The sequence below is a fragment of the Pongo abelii genome, chromosome 1 (genome assembly GCF_028885655.2).
Source record: "Pongo abelii isolate AG06213 chromosome 1, NHGRI_mPonAbe1-v2.0_pri, whole genome shotgun sequence".
NCBI classification, from domain to species: domain Eukaryota; kingdom Metazoa; phylum Chordata; class Mammalia; order Primates; family Hominidae; genus Pongo; species Pongo abelii.
The window spans coordinates 201298850-201322102 of record NC_071985.2 but is presented as its reverse complement, the minus strand read 5'-3'; the positions used below and the strand labels follow the sequence as shown (position 1 = coordinate 201322102).

At 48.6% G+C, this 23253-nt stretch overlaps 1 protein-coding gene across 2 annotated transcripts in view; it reads left to right on the top strand.

The window, feature by feature from the left end:
- Positions 1-215: 215 nt before the first annotated feature.
- Positions 216-23253, top strand: part of LCK (LCK proto-oncogene, Src family tyrosine kinase) — a 34552-nt gene continuing 11514 nt past the window's right edge. The window contains exons 1-2 of one of the 2 annotated variants that reach the window (XM_054555622.2): positions 216-345; positions 23081-23190. In XM_054555622.2, coding sequence (XP_054411597.1) covers positions 23086-23190 — 105 coding nt within the window. In that variant the 5' untranslated portion in view covers positions 216-345; positions 23081-23085. Of the gene's footprint in view, positions 346-22860; positions 22984-23080; positions 23191-23253 lie in introns of those variants that run through there. The other variant, XM_054555623.2, reaches the window with a different exon arrangement.

Genomic DNA, 23253 nt, shown 5'->3' with positions numbered 1-23253 from the left:
AAGGAAGGGTCTATCAGACATCCTCCCCTCAACTTTAAACCTCCCAGTGTCACCCTGGGACAGTAGGGGAAGTAGGACCTGGCCTGGAGATGTAGGGGACCCCCAGGGGCTGAGAGGCGGGGGTCTATGGTGGCAGGAAGCTTGGGGTGCTAGAGGGTTGTGGTTGGGCTGCTGGGGCCCGGTTGGCTGCGGAGCCCTCCGGAGGAGGCAGGAAGTCAGGGTGGGACGTGGGCGCGGGGAGACAGGTGGTGGCTACGACGGCGAAGGGAGCTGAGACTGTCCACGCAGCCAGGTTAGGCCAGGAGGACCATGTGAATGGGGCCAGAGGGCTCCCGGGCTGGGCAGGTAAGGAGCGCTGGTATTGGGGGCGCAGGCGCCGGGGTGAGAGGCCTGATAGCAGACTGCGGCTGTGCGGGCCCAGGCTCCCTAGGGATGCAGCAGCCCTTTGTGGCTGGGGAGAGAAGATCCTCGCTCAAGGTCAGGTGGGAGGCAGGCAGTGTAGCTGGGTTGCCTCTTTCCTGCGAAGCTGGTGGCGCTTGCCTCTGTCGTGCTGTCCACCAGCGGCCCCACCTCACTGGGAGCATGTTTCCTGGAGACCAGGCACATGGACAGTCAGGTGTTAAAAAGGCTTCCAGAAACCACCAAGTCCAGTCCCTCATGCCATGAGGATGAGGCTCCTGAGGCCCAGAGAGAACAAGGCACTCACTGCCCATGGTTTCTCAGCAAGGCAGTGGCAGGGCTGGGCCTCAGGAGAAAGTGATGACTAAGGCTGTGACCACCCCGCCTGGAGCAGGGTGATGGACAGGCTGGACTCAGAGGACCCAGGAATCCTTCTGGTTTCTGGGGCAGACCCCAGTGACAAGAATCTCCTGAGAAAGAGAGAGAGAGAGAAGGAGAGAGAGAGAGAGATCACCCAGGGCTTCCAGATGGACATGCGAGGAGTGATTTTAGCCTTAGCAATTGAGGGAAGAATCTCCTGATGGGCGTGGACTGATATATGTGGGGGTGTCCATCATCTGGGATGGAGCTCCAGGGTGGATGGACATATCTGATCTGAGTCTGGGAAGTTGGAAGTGAAAGAGAATGATGGGAGAAAGGAAGAGGAAGTACTATTTTTATCCCAGACAGGGGTGCAGGTCCTGGGTGAGGAAGCGCTGAACTCCCATCTGGAAAGTCACAATTCCTGCCCCTGCCAAGCGTCACAGCAGGATGTCCTCCTCTCGCTCCTGGCTCCCTCCCACTTCAGCCCTGCCTGTGTAGGGCCAGTTGGTTTTGCTGATTCCTGCTTCAAACCCCAGGGAGGTGGAGAGAGACTGGGGAGGCATCGTTGCTACCTGCTCACCTCCTCACTTTTTAACTCTGAGCCTTAATTTTTTTGGGGAGTCCCCACTCAGCCGGATTTCCAGGTTTCCCCTGCTTCGTTGGAGTTTTTCTTGACACACACTTTCCGCCTAGTCAGCATGTCCCAGCCTTTCTCCTGTCTACAGCTCTAAGTCCTGTAGCCTCTTGTGGGGGCTAGGGAACATGGCGGCTCTCCCCGCACTTCAGGGAGGGTCATTCACCCTGGATAGGCATGAGCAGTTCCTTCCACCCAGTCCTGTGCTGACAGATGAATCAGACAGGGTCCCTTGCTCTTGGGCCCCAGGAACAGAGGCTTTTCTCAAAGAGAGAAGAGCCAAGTGGACAGGGGCCAAGAACAGGCTGAGGGTTGGTTCAGAGGAGGGGAGAAGGTGTCTCTTAAGATCTGGAAAGCTTTCTGCAAGAGTCAAGACAGTTCTGAGAAGGAGAAAGACCCATTTTCGAGAGTGCCTAGGACATGAAGCCAAGGTCACTATCCCTGGCTTCTGTTCCTTGGGTACCACGAGGGCAGAGACCTCAGAGCAAGACCAAAGGCAAGAGAGCCCACAGGTGTGGTGTGCGGCAGAGAACATGCATTTCAGAGACAGGCCGACCCAGTCACAATTCCGCTCTACCATTTCCTTCAGCAAGTGGCTTCATCTCTCTCTCTGAACTTCAGTTTACTTATCTGTAAAGAGGCAATAATCAAGCTGGGCACGGTGGCTCACACTTGTAATCCCAGCACTTTGGGAGGCTGAGGTGGGCAGATCACTTAAGGCAAGGAGCTTGAGATCAGGCTGGCAAACATGGTGAAACCCTGTCTTCGTTAAAAATGCCAAATTAGCCGGGCGTGGTGGCAGGTGCCTGTAATCCCAGCTACTCAGGGGGCTGAGGCAGAATTGCTTGAATCCGGGAGGTGCAGGTTGTAGTGAGCAGAGATCGAGTCATTGCACTCCAGCCTGGGCAACAGAGCGAAACTCCATCTCAAACAAAAATGCCTCCCGGGTTCAAGTGATTCTCCTGCTTCAGCCTCCCAAGTGCTAGGATTAAAAGGCAAGCCACATGCCCAGCTAATTTTTGCATTTTTAGTAGAGATGGAGTTTCACCATATTGGCCAGGATGGTTTCGATCTCCTGAACTTGTGATCCGCCCACCTCGGCCTCCCAAAGTGCTGGGATTACAGTCGTGAGCCACCACACCTGGCCAGCACATAGTAGGTGTTTAAGGGAGGTGAGGCACTCCCTCCCCCTGCAAATGATGCACCAAAGGGAGGGCTGTCCATACCCAAATTACGCCCACTCAGCACCTTGGCGGGCCAGTGAACCACCCATTCCCTCACACTTGTGGTGTGGCTTTGCAAATCAGCCTGTTTCCTGTATATAGTGTGAGGGGTGTGAGAACTCAGGCAGGCTGGACTCTGAGCGGGGCCATGGGATCTACTTTAGAAGAGGATCTCTCACACAGCCACACACAGACACACACACACACAAGCCAAAACACCATACATATCATAGGAAAATGTATGTGTACAGATGTGTTCAGAGGCAGGGCAGGGACCACACATAAAACACAGACTACATCCTATAACTCCATACACACACCCATGAGCTGATGGCTTCAAGGCCAAGCTCAATTCAGTGAAAGTAATTCTCAGTGGGGTGGGGTGGGGTAGGTGGTGAGGAGCAGGTGGGACCAAGGTACCATCCAGTAATGTGGCCTCTAACAATTAACCTCAGTGTTGATTTTAAAGTATCTGGAGCTAGGGGTTTGAGGCTGCAGTGAGCTATGATCACTCCACTGCACTATGGCCTGGGTGACACAGCTAGATTCTGTCTCTAAAAAATAAATATGGCAGGGCGCAGTGGCTCACACCTGTAATCCCAGCACTTTGGGAGGCCAAAGCAGGTGGATCACCTGAGGTCAGGAGTTCGAAACCAGCCTGGCCATCATGGTGAATCCCCATCTCTACTAAAAATACAAAAAATTAGCCAGGCATGGTGGCTCATGCCTGTAAACCTCCACCTCCCAGGTTCCAGTGATTCTCCTGCCTCAGCCTCCCTAGTAGCTGGGATTACAGGCATGTGCCACCATGTCTGGCTAAGTTTTGTTTGTGTTTTTTTTGTTTTGTTTTTTGAGACAGAGTTTTACTCTTGTTGCCCAGGATGGAGTGCAGTGGTGCGATCTTGGCTCATTGCAATCTCCGTCTCCCTGGTTCAAGTGATTCTGCCGCCTCAGCCTCCCGAGTAGCTGGGATTACAGGCATGGACCACCATGCCCGGCTAATTTTGTGTTTTTAGTAGAGATGGGATTTCTCCATGTTGGTCAGGCTGATCTTGAACTCCCGACCTCAGGTGATCCGCCTGCCTCAGCCTCCCAAAGTGCTGGGATTACAGGCATGAGCCACCTCGCCCGGCTGTTTTTGTTTTCTAATTACAAAATTAGCACCTTGCTGTTTTAAAAACACTCAAACAGGCCAGGCACAGTGGCTTGCACCTGTAATCCTAGCACTTTGGGGGGCCGTGATGGGAGGCTCACATAGGCCCAGGAGTTTGAGACCCGCCTGGGCAACATAGGCAGACCCCATCTCTATTTAATTATTTAAAAAAAATAAAATAAAACTTAAAACTCAAAGAGTACAGGGGCATATAAAGAAATACAACAAATGCAGCCTCCTCCAATCCCACTTCTGGGATATGCCCATCATGAAAAATTTGGTGTGTGTCCTTCCAGATTTTCCCATGTGTGGCTGCTGAAAAACATGGAGGTTAAGTCTAGTCTCTGCAGGCTGGCAAACCGGGACTCACTTCGCAACTCCACTGTTCATTTGTTTGTTATGAGGCCTCAGACAAATCATTTTACCTGGTTTGGGCCTCAGTCTTTGCATCTGTAAAATGGGGATAATAATAGCACTTCATAGGATTATTATGAGAATTACATGAAATAATGCAAATAAAGGCTTAGCACAGAGCTTATTTAAAAGAATCCCCTGTCTACATATGTCAATGCAAATAGGCATATACTCTGCATTCTGTTCTGCAACTTGCTTGCCATGGTGCATGCGGGATGTCTTTCCGTGTCAATACACGTCAATACAAAATACCTCATCCTTTTAACTGTTTCACTAAACGTTAGGCTGGTAAATGGTTATCGGTGGTGATTTTGAAATGTTACTTCCTGGCAAGTGTTGCTGTCATGCGCGGCCATGTTGTTGGCAGTCACAGATATTATTGATCAGTGAGCTAACTACAAGCCTTATAGCCTCCTGTGAAAATGAAGTGACCCACCAGAGGGGCACCCACCTCTGTCACAGAGGGCAGGGCCAAATGCATGGGACGCTGTCTGTGCTCACTTCTGCATCCTCAGCACTAGGTCAGAATCTGGCACATAGGAGGTACCCATTAAAATTTTTTTTTTTTTTTTTTTTTGAGACAGTGTCTCAGTCTGTTGCCCAGGCTGGGGCACACGGTGTGATCATAGCTCACTGTAACTTCACACACCTGGGCTTGAGTGGTTCTCCCACCTCAGCTTCCTGAGTAGCCTAGGACTACAGATGTGTACCACCATGCCCAGCTAATTATAAAAAAATTCTTGGCCAGGCACAGTGGCTCATGCCTATAATCCCAATACTTTTGGAGGCTGAGGCAGGAAGCTGTCTTGAGACTAGGCATTCAAGACTAGCCTGGGCAACATAGCAACACCGCGTCTCTATTAAAACATAATAATAATACTATTTATTTATTTATTTATTTATTTATTTATAGATGGAGTCTTGCTCTGTCACCCAGGCTGGAGTGCAGTGGCACAATCTCAGCTCACTGCAACCTCTGCCTCTGGGTTCAAGCAATTCTCCTGCCTCAGCTTCCCAAGAGCTGGGACTATAGGCACATGCCACCAAGCCCGGCTAATTTTTGTATTTTTAGTAGAAACGGGGTTTCTACTAAACTCCCAACACTTTGGGAGGCTGAGGCGGGTGGATCATCTGAGGTCAGGAGTTCAAAACCAGCCTGGCCAACATGGTGAAACCCTGTCTCTACTAAGAATACAAAAAATTAGCCAGGCGTGGTGGCAGGCACCTGTAATCCCAGTTACTTGGGAGGCTGAGACAGGAGAATTGCTTGAACCTGGAAAGTGGAGGTTTCAGTGAACAGAGATCGTGCCATTGCACTCCAGCCTGGGCAACAAGAGCGAAACTCTGTCTTAAAAAAAAAAAAATGTGTGTGGAGATAAGATCTCACTATTTTGCCCAAGCTGCACTCACACTATGTATGGTCTCAAGCAATCATCCTACCTCACCCATTACATTTTTGTCAGTAGGCCAGCTCCTTTAATCCACAAGCAGCAGCCTAAGCCCAAAGTTCTCTCTTGCAGTGTGGCATTTCCTAAAATATGACCTGTACACCACTCAGGTGTGTGAGTGATTTTAGGGGATAATGGATGAACATTTACGAATGTTAATTTATGTGTTTATTTTAGTGTGCGCTGTTGTTTCACTTCTATTTATGTCTCATGATTCTGGTTTTCCATTTATGGTAGTAAAGTTTCCATTTTAGGTACATATATCAAACATGAAAAGGTAGCCCCTGGAAGTGCCAAAAATCATGAAGGAAAATGAAAACGATCAATCATTTTAGCCTGAAAGATGTTTACGGCCAGTGTCTATGTAGCAAGCACTATGTTATGTTAAGCATTTTATTTTATGAGATCATCTATATATCACGTATAATGCTCACCACAGCCAGCCTTAGATGCAAGTCTTATTTTTGTCATCATTTTGCTGATGAAGGAACTGAGGGCAGTGCAGAGGTTTAGTAAGCTGCCCAACAGCCTTCTGACAGTGTCTTGTTTTTTGTTTGTTTGTTTGTTTGTTTTGTTTTTTTTTTGAGACAAGGTCTTGCTCTGTCGCCTAGGCTGGAGTGTAGTGGCTCAATCTTGGCTAACCGTAGCCTTGACCTCCCCAAGCTCAGGTGATCCTCCCACCTCAGCATCCCAAGTAGCTGGGACCACAAGCATGGGACACCAAGTCCGGCTAATTTTTGTATTTTTTTTTTGTACCGATGGGGTTTTGCCATGTTGCCCAGGCTGGTCTCAAACTCCTGGGCTCAAGTATCTGTCTGCCCACCTCAGCCTCTCAAAGTGCTGGGATTATAGGCGTGAACCACCCCGCCTGGTGCCCTTCTGCCAGCAAGTGATTGGGAGAACCTGGATTGAACTTGGGTTGCCATGGCATGGACATGGTGAACTGAGCTTCCAGAACTGCCAGAAACGTTCATAAAGCAGTGTGGATTGCCAAGCTGTAAGTAAGGCTCCATCCTAATAAAACTCCCATGATACAAAAAGCACACCAAAGCTACCCAAGGGAGCGGACTCAGTAAAAGAGATTATCAGGTACATTCACGTTACTGGTTGGGGGACTTCTACTAAAATACCAATTAGAATAATTGCTCTATATCCCTTATTTATAGTGATACTTGACTAGCAGAACCAGTTCTATGTTCAAGACACTCCCAATTTGTGAAAATAAATCCATTTTGCTTGCATATAAAATAATGCTTTTTTTTTTGTTTTCTGTGTCAAGAGGCTACAGAGTTCATTCAAAAAAGGTATTAAGCCAGGTGTGGTGGCTTGCGTCTAGAATCACAGCATTTTGGGAGGCCAAAGCAAGGGGACTGCTTGAGCCCAGGAGTTCAAGACCAGCCTGGGGAACATAGGCAGACCCCATCTCTACAAAAAATAAAAAAATTAACTGGGCTTGGTGGTGTGTAGCTGTGGTCCCAGCTACTCAGGAGGCTGAGGTGGGAGGATCACTTGAGCCCAGGTGGTTGAGGCTGCAGTGAGCCATGATCATGCCACCGCACTCCAGCCTGGGCAACAGAGTGAGATCCCATCTCTAAAGGAAAAAAAAAAGAGAAAGAGAGGAATTAAAGCCAGGTGCAGTGGCTCCTGCCTGTAATCCCAGCTATTCGGGAGGCTGAGGTGGGAGGATTACTTGAGGCCAGAATTTTCAGGCTGCAGTGAGCTACAATCACGTGCTGTACTACTCCAGCCTAGGTGACAGAGTGAGATGTGAGACTCCATCTCTTTAAAAAAAAAAACAAACACAAAAACAAAAAACCAGGCCGGGCGCAGTGGCTCATACCTGTAATCCCAGCACTTTGGGAAGCAGAGGCAGGTGGATCACAACATCAGAAGTTCGAGACCAGCCTGACCAACACGGTGAAACTAAAATTAGTTTCTACTAAAAAACACGTCTCTACTAAAAATACAAACAATTAACCGGGCGTGGTGGCGGGTGCCTGTAATCCCAGCTACTCGGGAGGCTAAGGCAGGAGAATCGCTTGAACCCGAGAGGTGGAGGTTGCAGTGAGCTGAGATCACATCACTGTACTCCAGCCTGGGCAACAGTGCGAGACTCCGTCTCAAAAAAAAAAAAAAAGAAAAAAAGAAAACAAACAAACAAAACCCAGCCTGTGTGACATGGTGAGACCCTGTCCCTACTAAAAATACAAAAATTATCCAGGTGTGGTGTTGCCCACCCATAGTGCCAGCTACTCAGGAGGCTGAGGTAGGAGGATCACCTGAGCTTTGGGAGGTCGAGGCTGCAGTGGGCCATGATTGTGTCACTGCACTCCAGTCTGGGCCACAGAGTGAGATACCATCTCAAAAAAAAAAAAAGAGTATTATGTATTTAAAAAAATATAAAAAAGGAGGTAGCCCAGGACACATTCCTGATTTACCCACTAGAAATTAATTACTGATGGGGCACGGTAGCCCATGCCTGTAATCCCAGCACTTTAAGGTGCTGAGGCAGTGGATTGCTTAAGCTCAGGAGTTTGAGACTAGCCTGAGCAACATGGCAAAACCCTGTCTCTACAAAAATTCAAAAAATACAAAAATTACCCGGGCCCTCTCACTCACAGCTTCTCAGGTAAAAAAAAAAAAAAAAAAAAAAAAAAAAAAGAAAAAGAAAAAAAAATAGCTGGAGGCTGGGTGCGGTGGCTCATGCCACACCCGTAATCCCGCACTTTGGGAGGCCAATGCAGGCAGATCACTTGAGGCCAAGAGTTCTAGACTACCCTGGCCAACATGGTGAAACCCCATCTCTACTAAAAATACAGACATTAGCCAAGTGTGGTGGCACACTCCTGTAGTCCCAGCTCCTCGGGAGGCTGAGGTAGGAGAATTGCTTGAACCTGGGAGGCAGAGGTTGCAGTGAGCCGAGATCACGCCACTGCACTCCAGCCTGGGCGACAGAGTGAGACTTCATCTAAAAAATAATAATAATAATAATAGCCGGGCATGGTGGCATATGCCTGTAGTCCCAGCTACTCGGGAGGCTGAGGTGGGAGGATTGCTTGAGCCCGGGAGGTCGAGGCTTCAGTGAGCTGTGATTTTGCCACTGTACTCCAGTGGCACAAGAGAGCAAGAGAGCAAGAGGGCAAGACCCTGTCTCAAACTAAAATAAAATAAAGAAAGAAATGATTTACCATGCCTGCTAGTCCTGATTCTTGATATTGCTTGATGTTGTCATGAGGGTTCTATGTGGGCATGAATAGCTAAGGCTCGTTATTGAACATGGGCAGCTTTGTCATTAATCAAGTCTGGGTCAGGGGCAAAGGCGAAGAAAATGTTTTAAATGATTCATTTTTTTAAATTTTATTTTTATTTTTATTTTATTTTATTTTTGAGACAGAGTCTCGCTCTGTCGCCAGGCTGGAGCGCAGTCCCGGGTTTAAGCAATTCTCCTGCTTCAGCCTCCCGAGTAGCTGGGACTACAGGCGTGCACCACCATGTTCAGCTAATTTTTTGTATTTTTAGTAGAGATGAGGTTTCACCACGTTGGCCAGAATGGTCTCAATCTCTTGACCTCGTGATCCACCTGCCTCAGCCTCCCAAAGTGTTGGGGTTACGAGTGTGAGCCACTGCGCCTGGCCTTTTATTTTTATTTTTACAGAGACAAGGTCTCACTATGTTGCCCAGGCTGGTCTTGAACTTCTGAGCTCAAGTGATTTTCCCATCTCGGCCCTAGGATTACAGGCATGAGCCTCCAGCCCTGGCCATTCTAAATGATTTCTGACAGATTTTGCCATAAGGTGGTCCAGAGTACAAAAATGGTCTGCAGTAGAATAGCCTGCTTGTTCTTTTTTCTTTTTTACTTTTTGTGCTCTACATGTTCAGAGAAACTGAACTAAAGAAATGATCCCTAAAGGAAGTATAGTCTTGTCTGCTGTTTTTTTGTGTTGCTTTGTTTGTTTTGTTTTGTTTGAGAGAGGTTCTTGCTCTTTCCCCCAGGCTAGAGTACAGTGGTATGATATTGGCTCACTGCAACCTCAACCTCCTGGGCTCAAGCGATCCTCCTACCTCAACCTCCCGAGTAGCTAGGACTACAGGCGTGCACCACCACATCTGGTTAATTTTTGTATTTTTTGTAGAGATGAGTTCTCACCATGTTGCCCAGGGTGGTCTTGAACTCCTGGCCTCAAGTGATCCTTCCACTTTGGCCTTCCAAAATGTTGAGATTACTGGCGTGAGGCATTGCATCTGACCACCTGCCTGTTCTTGATGTAAAGCATTGGCCCAAGAAACTCAGCCAAGAAGCTGGCACACATTTTGGACAAAATGTTCAATAAATCAATAGGTCTATAGTTGGAGGACAAAAAATATTAACTTAAAAAAATTTTTAAATTCAATTTAATTTTCTTTTTTTGAGACAGGGTCCCCTGTCGCCCAGACTGGTGTGCGAAGGTATAATCACGGCTCACGGCAGCCTTGATTTCCTGGGCTCAGCGATCCTCCCACTTCAGCCTCCTGGGTAGCTAGGACTACAGGCAAACGCCATCACGCCATCATGCTTGGCTAATTTTTTTTTTTTTTTTTTGAGACAGAGTCTCACTCCATGGACCAGGCTGGAGTGCAGCGGCATGATCTCCACTCATTGCAACCTCCACTTCCCCAGTTCAAGAGATTCTCCTGCTGGCCGGGCATGGTGGCTCAAGCCTGTAATCCCAGCACTTTGGGAGGCCGAGGTGGGCGGATCACGAAGTCAGGAGTTCAAGACCAGCCTGGCCAACATAGTGAAACCCCGTCTCTACTAAAAATACAAAAATTAGCTGGGCGTGGTGGAACGCGACTGTAGTTGCAGCTACTTGGGAGGCTGAGGCAGAATAATCGCTTGAAGCCGGGAGTTGGAGGTTGCAGTGAGCCGAGATCGTGCCACTGCACTCTAGCCTGGGCGACACAGCGAGACTCTGTCCTCTGTCTCAAAAAAAAAAAAAAAAGGGCTGGGTGTGGTGGCTCACACCTGTAATCTCAGCACTCTGGAGGCCGAGGTGGGCAGCTCACGAGGTCAGGAATTTGAGACCAGCCTGACCAACATGGTGAAACCCCGTCTCTACTAAAAATACAAAAATTAGCTGGGCGTACTAGGCACATGCCTGCAATCCCAGCTACTCAGGAGGCTGAGGCAGGAGAATCGTTTGAACCTGGGAGGCGGAGGTTGCAGTGAACCGAGATCACGCCATTGCACTCCAGCCTGGGCAACAGAACTAGACTCCGTCAGAAAAAAAAAAAAGAGATTCTCCTGCCTCAGCCTCCCAAGTAGCTCAAGTAGCTGGGACTACAGTTGCATGCCACCACACCCAGATAATTTTTGTATTTTTAGTAGAGATGGAGTTTCACCATGTTGGCCAGGCTGGTCTCGAAATCCAGACCTCAAGTGATTCACCTGCCTCGGCCTCCCAAAGTGCTGGGGTTACAGGTGTGAGCCACGGCCCCCGGTAGCTGGGCGCCGGCCACTAATTATATAGCTGGGCATGGCCAGGTGCCGTGGCTCACACCTGTAATCCCAGCACTTTGGAAGCCGAGGCAGGTGAATCACTTGAGGTCTGGATTTTGAGACCAGCCTGGCTAACATGGTGAAACCCCATCTCTACTAAAAATACAAAAATTAGCCGGGTGTGGTGGTGCGTGCCTATAATCCCAGCTACTTGGGAGGCTGTGGCAGGAGAATCTCTTTCTTTCTTTTTTTTTTTTTTTTTTTTGATGGAGTCTAGTTCTGTCGCCCAGGCTTGAGTGCAATGGTGTGATCTCGGTTCACTGCAACCTCTGTCTCCTGGGTTCAAGCGATTCTCCTGCCTCAGCCTCCTGAGTAGCTGGGATTACAAGCATGCGCCTAGTACGCCTGGCTAATTTTTGTATTTTTAGTAGAGACGGGGTTTCACCATGTTGGTCAGGCTGGTCTCGAACTCCTGTGCTCAAGGAGTCCTACTGCCTCAGCCTCCCAAAGTGCTGGGATTACAGGCGTGAGTCACCATGCCCAGACTCCTTCTGGTCTTAGTTTGATAAAGACTGCTGAGTAGCCAACATGATCTAACCAGGTTAATAAATGAGGTCAGTAAAAAGAAAATCAAAATTAAAGCTTAATATAAATTTCTCATTGTCTGAAAGAAAGAAGTGGAAGAAGGTAAAAAAAAAAAAAAAAACCAGATGAAAGGAATCCCCAGGGCTCCCAGAACCAGCAATGAGGGCAGATTCTGGGGTGAATGAAACAGGACATTCTTTTCTCCCAATTTAGGAATCCAAGGTCACGAGTAAGAATTTCGTAGATTCGAGGCTGTCTCTGACTAGGGCATGGAATGTTCTCAGTCAAACTTAAGGCTGCCTGTGGCCCACAGAACATTTTGTGATGATTATAAAAAGGCCACCGGCCAGGTCTGGTGGCTCATGCCTGTCATCCCAGCACTTTGGGAAGCCGAGGTGGGCAGGCCACTTGAGGTTGGGAGTTCAAGACCAGCCTGGCCAACATGGTGAAACCCTGTCTCTACTAAAAATAATAAAAATTAGCGGGCATGGTGGTGCATGCCTGTAATCTCAGCTACTTGGGAGGCTGAAACAGGAGAATTGCTTGAACCCAGGACGTGGAGGTTGCAGTCAGCTGCAATTGGGCCACTGCACTCCAGCCTGGGGGACAGAGCAAGACTCCATCTCAAAATAAATAAATAAATCAATAAATAAATAAAATAAAAATTAGACTGGGCATGGTGGCTCATGCCTGCCATTCCAACACTTTCGGAGTCTGAGGTGGGAGGACTGCTTGAGCCCATGAGCTTGAGACCAGCCTGGGCAACATGGTGAAACCTTGTCATTGCAAAAAAGTAAAAATAAAAGGCTGGGCATGGTGGCTTATGCCTGTAATCCCACCACTTTGGGAGGCCAAGGTGGCAGGTTACTTGAGCCCAGGAGTTTAAGACCAGCCTGGCCAACATGGTGAAACCCCATCATTACAAAAAATACAAAAATTAGTCAGGCTTGGTGGCATGGGCCTGCAGTCCCCACTACTCAGGAGGCTGAGGTAAGAGGATCCCTTGAGCCCAGGAGGCAGGAGTTTGCAGTGAGCTGAGACAGTGCCACTGCACTACACTCCAGCCTGTGCGACAGAGCAAGACCCTGTTTCAAAAAAAAAAAAAAAAAAAAGAAGAAGACTGGAAGGATGGGGTATACCCACATTTTGTATAAACAGATGTATGCCTATATGACTTCACAATTACATAGGGACAGTCGCTGCTATTCATAGTCTCATTCTGTTATATATCCCCCTGCACACACAGACTCCTGCAAACCCACAGATATGCACCCATAAGCACAGTGCTCACTGCATATGTTTTCATATGCACAGACTTGCATTCAACAGGCAGGTAAATATATACCCAGAAACATGCATTCCAGGTAGAGGGAGGATTGTCTTGAAGAGAAAAGCCTTTGTTAACAGCACAGTGGCCAAATTTTTTATGGGAAGTGGACCCTACCCTGTCAGACCTGCCTTCCTGCCTCACATTCTTCTAGACCTCTCAGCCCTTCCCCTCCACCCTTAGACTTCCCAGGTAGTGAAAAGTAGAGGAGAGGATCTTGATAAAGGATGTAGGAGCCAAGCCAGGCATATGCCAGCAATCCCAGCTATTTGGGAGGCTGAGGTGGGAGAAGCGCTTGAGCCCAGGAGTTAGAGACCAGCCTGGGCAACATAGTGAGACCTCGTCTAAAAAAAAAAGGATGTAAGGTTTTGATATGAGTTTTGCATCTGCCAGGAACCCTCAGTGTATTATTGGGACAATCACTGAACCTCTCTTTTTCCCCAGTTTTAAAATGAGGCTGATGAACTGTATTTGTGTTTCCTAAACTCTTGTGAAGACAAAGTGTCTTTTACCATTCCCTGTTCTACACTCCCTCTTCCCCACATGGATCTCATGATTTTAAAGTTTTTACCTACTAAGCTACCTCATTTAGATGCAAATTTTCTTATTTTTCAGTTAAAAAAATTTTTCTTTTAATAGAGAAAGGGTCTCACCACGTTGCCCAGGCTGGTCTCAAACTCCTGGGTTCAATCGATCCTCTCTCCTCAGCCTCCCAAAGTGCTGGGATTACAGGTGTGAGTCACCGCACCTGGCCTCAAGTTTACATTTTAATCAAAGATTTGGCCGGGCACAGTGGCTCTCGCTTGTAATCTCAGCAGTTTGGGAGGCCGAGGCAGGTGGATCACCTGAGGTCAGGAGTTCAAGACCAGCTTGGGCAACATGGTGAAACCCCATCTCTACTAAAAATAGAGAGATTAGCTGGGCGTGGCGGCACGTGCCTGTAATCCCAGCTGCTCAGGAGGCTGAGGCACAGATGTTGCAGTGAGCCAAGATTTCGCAACTGCACTCCAGCCTGGGTGACAGAGTGAGACTTTGTCTCAAAAAAAAAAAAAAAAAAAAAAAATTTAATCAGAGATTTAATTAAGTATGCAATGAAGAAATAAATAATACAATTTGTCAAAACAAGAAACAAAGTATAGTGGAATTTCCTTTCAGATTTTTGAAATATTAAAATAACCTAGAGGCCTCCCCGGCACTAGCCTGGGACTTCCTGGGAGCACGTAAACTTCAGGTTGGGAGTCTCTGACCACAAACATTTCTGGCATTGCCAGATCCTATAGACTTACGATTGCTGCCAGGCCCTATCCTCCAAAGCTCATATGCTTATAGAGGGCAGGATCTGCCACCTGTAGCTGGGGGGCCATAGAAGAAACAGTAGAGGCCAGATACCCTGCAAAGCTAGAGTTCCTCTGATCTTAATTTAACATAGGCTGACTTTTTCTTACTTTTTGCCCAGTCTTAAGTCGGGGATTTTCTGGCCCAGATTCAGTCTAGAATCTAGGACCTGCCTTGCATGCTTTCCTGGATCCTAGCCCAAGGCCTTGTGGTTCTTTTTCCCTCCCCACGTGACCCCAGCCTGGACCAGGTACCAGCTTCCAGCCCCATGATCTCCAACCTAGATTCCTTCTGCTTCTTCTACTGGCCTTTTCTCACTGTTGCACTCTAGTTTATCTCTTCTCCTTCTCCTCCTCCTTCTTCTTCCTCTTCTTTTTTTCCTTTATATAGAGACTGAGTCTTGCTATGTTGCCCAGGCTGGTCTGAAACTCTTGGCAATTCTTCTGCCCCAAAGGGATTACAGACGTGAGCTACAGCAGCCGGCCTTGTTTTGAGACAGGGTGTTGCTCTCTTGCTCTGTCATCCAGGCTGGAGTGCAGTGGCGTGTTCATGGCTCACTGCCGCCTCAACCTCCCAGGCTCAAGTGATCCTCCCCACTCAGCCTCCCGAGTAGCTAGGACTACAGGGGTGCACCACCATGCCCTGCTAATTTTCAAATTTTTTTTGTAGAGATAAGGTCTCACTATGTTACCCAGGCGCTGGTCTCTAATTCCTGGGCTCAAGAGATCCTCCTGGCTGGGCACGGTGGCTCACGCCTGTGATCCCAGCACTTTGGGAGGCCGAGGCGGGCAAATCACAAGGTCAGGAGATCAAGACCATCCTGGCTAACATGGTGAAACCCCGTCTCTACTAAAAATACAAAAAAAATAGCCGGGCATGGTGGCGGGTGCCTGTAGTTCCAGCTACTCGGGAGGCTGAGGCAGGAGAAGGGCGTGAACCCAGGAGGTGGAGCTTGCAGTGAGTGAGTCGTGATCACGCCACTGCACTCCAGCCTGGGCAAGAAAGCGAGACTCCCTCTCAAAAAAAAAAAAAAAAAAATGAGAGATCCTCCTGCCTCAGCCTCCAAAAGGGCTGAGATTATAGGCCTGAGCTACTGTGCCCTTTCTTCCTCCTCCTCTTCCTCCTCCTCCTCCGCCACCACCACCTCCTCTCCTCCTCCTCTTCCTCCTCCCCTTCCTCATCCCCCTCCTCCCCCTTCCCTTCCCCCTCCTCCCCCTTCCCTTCCCCCTCCTCCCCCTCCCTTTCTTTCTCCTTCTCCTTCTTCTTCTTCCCCATCTCTCCCTTCCTCCTATACATTCCCTCTTCTTAACCTCAAACTTCTACAATCTTTCTCTTGCCTTTTTCTAAAGGCTCCAAGAATGTCAAGCCTGGCAGGGATCTTACTGGTCTAAGTCCACATTCCATCTGATGTTGATATTCTCTTTACAACACAACCAACTTGTGGTTTCCCAGGGCTCATACAACTATCACAAACAACAGGATGCTCACTACCTCACAAAACAGCTCAGCTCATCTGAGACCAGTTCCAGGTTGCTGTTAGTCCTTTTCTGGGGGCTTTTGTTGCTAATTACTCTCAGGCTATAACAGTCAAAAAGTCATTTGCAGTCACAGATGGGTGCGCTCTGGTCTAGCAGGATTTCCCAAATGTCCACCTCCCCCCAGGACTCCTAACAGTAGGGGAAAGGGTGAATACATACCCTTTTCCTGGAAAGTTTCTTGATTTGATTTAAAATTCCATGCACATTTTGCATTTTCCTCCATACTAGGTCATGTTTGTTGAACTTACATGAATAAGGTCAGGAAACACTCATGCTCTGGAAAAATGCACACCGTGACATGACTTCCGGTGCCCATGGGAGGCTGAGTATCTCATTTTAAGAAACAGGAGTCGAGCTGGGCGCGGTGGCTCACGTCTGTAGTCCCAGCACTTTGGGAGGTCGAGGAGGGCAGATCACCTGAAGTCAGGAGTTCAAGACCAGCCAGACCAACATGATGAAACCCCGTCTCTACTAAAAATACAAAATTAGGCTGGGCGTGGTGGCTCACGCCTGTAATCCCAGCACTTTGAGAGGCCGAGGCAGGCAGATCACCTGAGGTTGAGAGATTGAGACCAGCCTGACCGACATGGAGAAATCCCGTCTTTTAAAAAATACAAAATTAGCCGGGTGTGGTGGCACATGCCTGTAATCCCAGTTACTTGGGAGGCTGAGGCAGGAGAATCACTTGAACCCGGGAGGCGGAGGTTGCAGTGAGCCAAGATCGCAGCATTGCACTCCAGCCTGGGCAACAAGAGCGAAACTCCGTCTCAAAAAATAATAATAATAAGGCCGGGCACAGTGGCTCACGCCTGTAATCCCAGCACTTTGGGAGGCCGAGGCAGGAGGATCACAAGGTGAGGAGATTGAGACTATCCTGGCTAACATGATGAAACCCCATCTCTACTAAAAATACAAAAAATTAGCCAGGTGTGGCGGCACGCGCCTGTAGTCCCAGCTACTAGGGAGGCTGAGGCAGGAGAATCGCTTGAACCCAGGAGGCAGAGGTTGCAGTGAGCCGAGATCGCGCCACTGCACTCCAGCCTGGGAGACAGAGTGAGAATCTGTCTCAAAAAAAATAAAAAAGAAAAAGGTAATGAGAGAAATGCAAATGCAGAAAGAGAAATGCAAATGCAGAAAGAGAAATGCAAATACCTGGCAGTACGGTGGGCTTCTTTTCAAAACTTAAAAAAATTTATTATTATTATTCATTTATTTATTTACTTTAGACAAGGGGTCTTGTTCTGTCACCCAGGCTGGACTGCAGTGGCGCAATCGTAGCTCACTGCGGCCTTGAACTCCTGGGCTCAAGTGATCCTCCTGCCTCAGCCTCCCAAGCAGCTGAGATTATAGGCATGCCCCACCATTTCCAGCTAGTTTTTATAATAATAAATAATAATAATAATAAGAGGCTTGCTTGAGGTGATGGATAGCTCATTTATCCCTTTTGTGATTATTACACATTGTATGCCTCCATGAAAATATATCATGTACCCCATAAACATATATACTTACCAGATACCCATAAAAGTAAATAAATAAATAAATAAATATACAAAATTAGCCGGGCGTGGTGGCACATGCCTGTAATCCCAGCAACTTGGGAGGCTGAGGTAGGAGAATCGCTTGAACCTGGGAGGCGGATGTTGCGGTGAGCTGAGATCGCGCCATTGCACTCCAGCTTGGGAAACAAGAGCGAAACTCCGTCTCAAAAAAAAAATAAAAAAGAAAGAAAGAAAAGAAACAGGAGTCTAGGGCTGAACACGGTGGCTCATTGCCTGTAATCCCAGCACTTTGGGAGGCTGAGGTCAGGAGTTCGAGACCAGCCTGGCCAACATGGCAAAACTCTGTCTCTACTAAAAATACAAAACACAAAATACAAAAATTAGCCAGGCGTGGTGCACGCCTATAGTCCCAGCTGCTTGGGGAGGCCGAGGGAGGAGAGACAGAGCTTGCAGTAAGCCTAGATCACACCACTGCACTCCAGCCTGGGCAACAGAGCAAGTCTAAAAAAAAGAAAAAAAAGGGAAAGAGAGAAAAGAAACAGGAGTCTAGGCCGGGCATGGTGGTTCAAGCCTGTAATCCCAGCACTTTGGGAGGCTGAGGTGGGCAGATCACTTGAGGTCAGGAGTTCAAGACCAGCCTGGCCAGCGTGGTGAAACCCCTGTCTCTACTAAAATTACAAAAATTAGCTGGGCGTGGTGGCACATGCTTATAGTCCTAGCTACTCAGGAGGCTGAGGCAGGAGAATCACTTGAACCTGGGAGGTGGAGGTTCCAGTGAGCCAAGTTCACACCTCTGAACTCCAACCTGGGTGATAGAGCAAGATTCTGTCTGTTTTTTTTCTTTCGAGATGTTGTCTGCTCTGTCACCTAGGCTAGAGTGCAATGGCACGATCTCAGCTCACTGCAACCTCCACCTCCATGGTTCAAGCAATTCTCCTGCCTCAGCCTCCCAAGAAGCTGGGATTACAGGCACACGCCACCATGCCCGGCTAATTTTTGTATTTTTAGTAGAGACAAGGTTTCACCATGTTGGCCAGGCTGGTCTCGAACTCCTGACCTCATGATTTGCCCTCCTCAGCCTCCCAAAGTGCTGGGATTACAGGCATGAGCCACCACGACTGGCCAAGACTCTATTAAAAAAAGAAAAAAGAAAGAAACAGGAGTCTAAAGCAAAGGAGATTAATTACCCAGTCCCATTCTTCCACCTTCCAAAGCAGGAGTTGGTAGGACAGAATGTGCACTGGTGAAAGTGTTTCTAAGCACTAAAGTAAGCTAACATTTATGTGAGCTTATGAGAAATGGATGAAGAGCCCCATTTGACAGAAGAGGAAAAGTGGGGCTTAGGAGGAATGATTTCAGCAAAGTCACACAGTAAGTGTCAAAACTGCTATTTGAACTTAGGTCTCTAACTTTGGGGACAGTCTTCTGAGTTTTGCTAATGAGAAACTTCCACTGCTCCTTGCTTCCACTTAGACCCAGCATGAATTCTCTCTCTCTCTCTTTTGTTTTTTTCTTTTTAGACAGAGTCTCTGTCACCCAAGTTGGAGTGAAGAGTGCAGTGGCAGTGGCAGGATCTAGGCTCACTGCAACCTCCATCTCTTGAGTTCAAGCAATTCTCCTGCCTCAGCCTCCCGAGTAGCTGGGATTACAGGTGCGTGCCACCATGCCCAGCTAATTTTTTTTTTTTTTTTTTTGTATTTTTAGTAGAGACAGGGTTTCACCATTGTTGGCCAGGCTGATTGTCTTGAACTTCTGACCCCAGGTGATCCACCCACCTTGGCCTACCAAAGTGCTGGGATTACAAGCTTGAACCACCGTGTCCAGCCTGCTTTTTTGAGATGGAGTCTCGCTCTGTCATCCAGGCTGGAGTGCAGTGGCTTGATCTCGGCTCACTGAAACCTCTGCCTCCCGGGTTCAAGTGATTCTCCTGCCTCAGCCTCCTGAGTAGCTGGGATTACAGGCATGTGCCACCATGCCTGGCTAATTTTTGTATTTTTAGTAGAGATGGGGTTTCACCATGTTGATCAGGCTGGTCTTGAACACCTGACCTCGTGATCCACCCACCTCAGCCTCCCAAAGTGCTGGGATTACATTACAGGCGCGAGCCATCGTGCCCGGACTTTTTTTTGTTTTTGAGACGGAGTCTCACTTTGTTGCCAGGCTGGAGTGCAGTGGCGCAATCCCGGCTCACTGCAACCTCCACCTCCCGGGTTCAAGCGATTCTCCTGCCTCAGCCTCCTGAGTAGCTGAGATTACAGGCACCTGCCACCAAGCCCGATTAATTTTTGGAGTTTTAGTAGAGACAGGGTTTCACCATGTTGGCCAGGATGGTTTCGATCCCTTGATCTTGTGATCCGCCCGCCTTGGCCTCCCAAAGTGCTGGGATTACAGGTGTGAGCCACCGTGCCCGGCCTTATTTATTTATTTATTTATTTATTTTTGAGACAGGCTCTCGCTCTGTTATCCAGGCTGGAGTGCAGTGGCACAATCATAGCTCATTGCAGCCTTGAGCTCCTGGGCTCAAGTGATCTTTTTGCCTCAGCCTCCCAAGTAGCTGGAACTACAGGCGTGCACCATCACATCTGGCTAATTTTTTTATTTTTTTTCTAGAGATGAGGTCTCACTATGTTGCCCAGGCTAGTCTGGAACTTCTGAGTTTGAATGATCCTACTGCCTCAGTCTCCCAAAGTGCTGGGATTACAGATGTGAGCCACCACATCCGGCCAGCAACTCCAGCTTTGCTCTACTCCAAATAGGTTGTGTGACTTTAAGCATACCTCTGTGGGCCTCAGTTTGCTCATCTAAAATCAGAGGTTTAGCCAGGTATGGCAGCTCATGCCTGTAATCCCAGCACTTTGGGAGGCCAAGAAGGAAGGATCACTTGAGGCCAAGAGTTTGAGACCAGTCCGGGCAACATAGCAATACCCCCATCTCTAGAACAAATAAAAAATCACCTGGGCTCAGTGGTGCCAGCTACCCAGGAGGCTGAAGTTAGAGGATCACCTGAGCCCAGGAGTTTGAGGTTCCAGTGAGTTAGGATTGGGTCATTGCACTGCAGTCTGGGCAAGAGAGTGACACTCTATCTCAAAAATAAATCAACAAATAATAAAATTGGATATTAGGCTTGCTGGTTTCTAAGACCTTTGCAGATGGGAGACTCTGTGCATTAACACTCCATGTTCCAGTTGACATTTATTAACTAATTTTGGGTGCTGGTAGCTTTCAGACAAGTAAACTACAGCTTCTGCTCTTGATGAACCCCCACTCTCATCAAAGGTATGGGAGAGGCAGTGGGACCCTGAGGCTGACATGTAAATCAGTAATCATGGAACTCTGTGTCTAAGTTGATTATTGAGGTCTGAATAGAATGTTGCAGGAGACTGGGGTGAGAGGGAAGCAAAGAGCATTGGGAAGTCTTCACAGACTAGGTGATATTTAGGCCAGGTGCCTGTAATCCCAGCATTTTGGGAGGCTGAGGCAGGAGGATTGCTTGAGGCCAGGAGCTCGAGACCAGCCTGGCCAACATGGTGAAACCCTGTCTCTACTAAAAATACAAAAGTTAGCCAAGCATGATGGTGCATGCCTGTAACCCCAGCTACTCAGGAGGCTGAGGCAGGAGAATTGCTTGAACCTGGGAGGTAGAGGTTGCAGGAAAAAAAAAAAAAGGTAATATTTGAGCTGAACCTTGAAGAATTCAGCAGCTGGACAAAAGAGAGCATGCCGACTGGGTTCGGTGGTGCATGCCTATAATCCTAGCATTTGGGGAGGCCAGTGCAGGAGGATTGCTTGAGCCCAGGAGTTCGAGACCAGACTGGGTAACATAGTGAGACCTCATCTCTACAAAAAAATAATCAGCTGCGCATGATGGTGTGCACCTTTAGCCTCAGCTACTGGGGAGGTTGAGGTGGGAAGATTGCTTGAGCCCAGGAGGTCTAAGGGGATTGTGCCACTGCACTTCAGCCTGGGAGAGGAAGGGAGACCCTGTTTCAAGAGAGAGAGAAAGAGAGAGAGAGAGCATAAGCATTTCAAAGCAGGGAGAACCACAAGTACAAAGGCATTAAGTAAGAAAATAGCATAGAGTGTTTGGGAAAGGCAAGAATAGTTCAGAACACAGGGTATGTGTGGGGGTGTGTGGGGGTGCCTGTATGTGGGTGTTTGTGTGTGTGTGAGTGTGGGTGTGTGGGGGTATGTATGGAGGGGATGCCTGTGCGTGTGTGTGTAAATGTATGTGGAGGTGAGTGGGTGTGTGCATGGGTGTGGGTGAGTGTGTGGAGGTGCCTGTGTGTGTGTATGAATGTGTGTTGGGGGGAGGGGAGAATGCGTGTGTGTGTGGGTGCATCTGTGTGTATGTGGGTGAGTGTGTGTTTGTGGGTGTGACTGTGTGGGTGTGTAGACGAGTGTGTGTTCGTGGGTGTGGGAGCCTGTGTGTGGGGGGGGAATATGTGTAGGGTGTGTGTGAATGTGTGTGTGTGGGTACGTGTGTGAGAGTAGGTGCCTGTGTGTGGGGGGTGAGTCTGTGTGTGTGTGTGTGTGAGGGGGGCACTTGTGGAGGGTGAGTGTATGTGTTTATTGAGTGTGAGTGTGGTTGCCTGTGTGTGGAGGGTGAGTCTGTGTGTGAGTGTGGGAGGGGTACCTGTGAGGGGTGAGTGTGTGTGTGTATGTGAAAGTGTGTGTGTGGATGCCTCTGTGGAGGTGGGATGGGGGTGCCTCTGTGTGTGTGTGAGAGTGTGTGTGTGTAGGCTGTGTGTATGTATAGGGTGTGTGTGAGTGTGTGTGTGTGAGAGAGTGTGTGTGTAGCAGAATGGACTGCAGAGGTGGATTTGATCTTGATATGAAAGGTCTGGAATGCATGGTACATTAGACTTTGAGGACAGCGCTTTCCAAGCACTCTGAGGAGCAGCCCTAGAGAAGGAGGAGCTGCAGGGACTCCGGGGGCTTCAAAGTGAGGGCCCCACTCTGCTTCAGGCAAAACAGGCACACGTTTATCGCTTTATCTATGGAGTTCTGCTTGATTTCATCAGACAAAAAATTTCCACTGCTAAAACAGGCAAATAAACAAAAAAAAAGTTATGGCCAACAGTCACTGGAGGGTTTTCTGCTGGGGAGAAGCAAGCCCGTGTTTGAAGGAACCCTGTGAGGTGACTGTGGGCTGTGTGAGGGGAACAGCGGGGGCCTGATGGTGGACTTCGGGAGCAGAAGCCTCTTTCTCAGCCTCCTCAGCTAGACAGGGGAATTATAACAGGAGGTGGCGTGTGCACACCTCTCCAGTAGGGGAGAGTCTGTTAAGTCAGGTCTCTCTCAGGCTTGGGAAAGTGTGTGTCATCTCTAGGAGGTGGTCCTCCCAACACAGGGTACTGGCAGAGGGAGAGGGAGGGGGCAGAGGCAGGAAGTGGGTAACTAGACTAACAAAGGTGCCTGTGGCGGTTTGCCCATCCCAGGTGGGAGGGTGGAGCTAGGGCTCAGGGGCCTTGAGTGAATTTACTTGTAGCCTGAGGGCTCAGAGGGAGCACCGGTTTGGAGCTGGGACCCCCTATTTTAGCTTTTCTGTGGCTGGTGAATGGGGATCCCAGGATCTCACAATCTCAGGTACTTTTGGAACTTTCCAGGGCAAGGCCCCATGATGTCTGATGTTGGGGGAGCAGATCTTGGGGGAGCCCCTTCAGCCCCCTCTCCATTCCCTCAGGGACCATGGGCTGTGGCTGCAGCTCACACCCGGAAGATGACTGGATGGAAAACATTGATGTGTGTGAGAACTGCCATTATCCCATAGTCCCACTGGATGGCAAGGGCAAGGTAAGAGGCGAGACAGGGGCCTTGGTAAGGGAGTTGGGTAGAGCATGCAACCCAGGAGAAAGA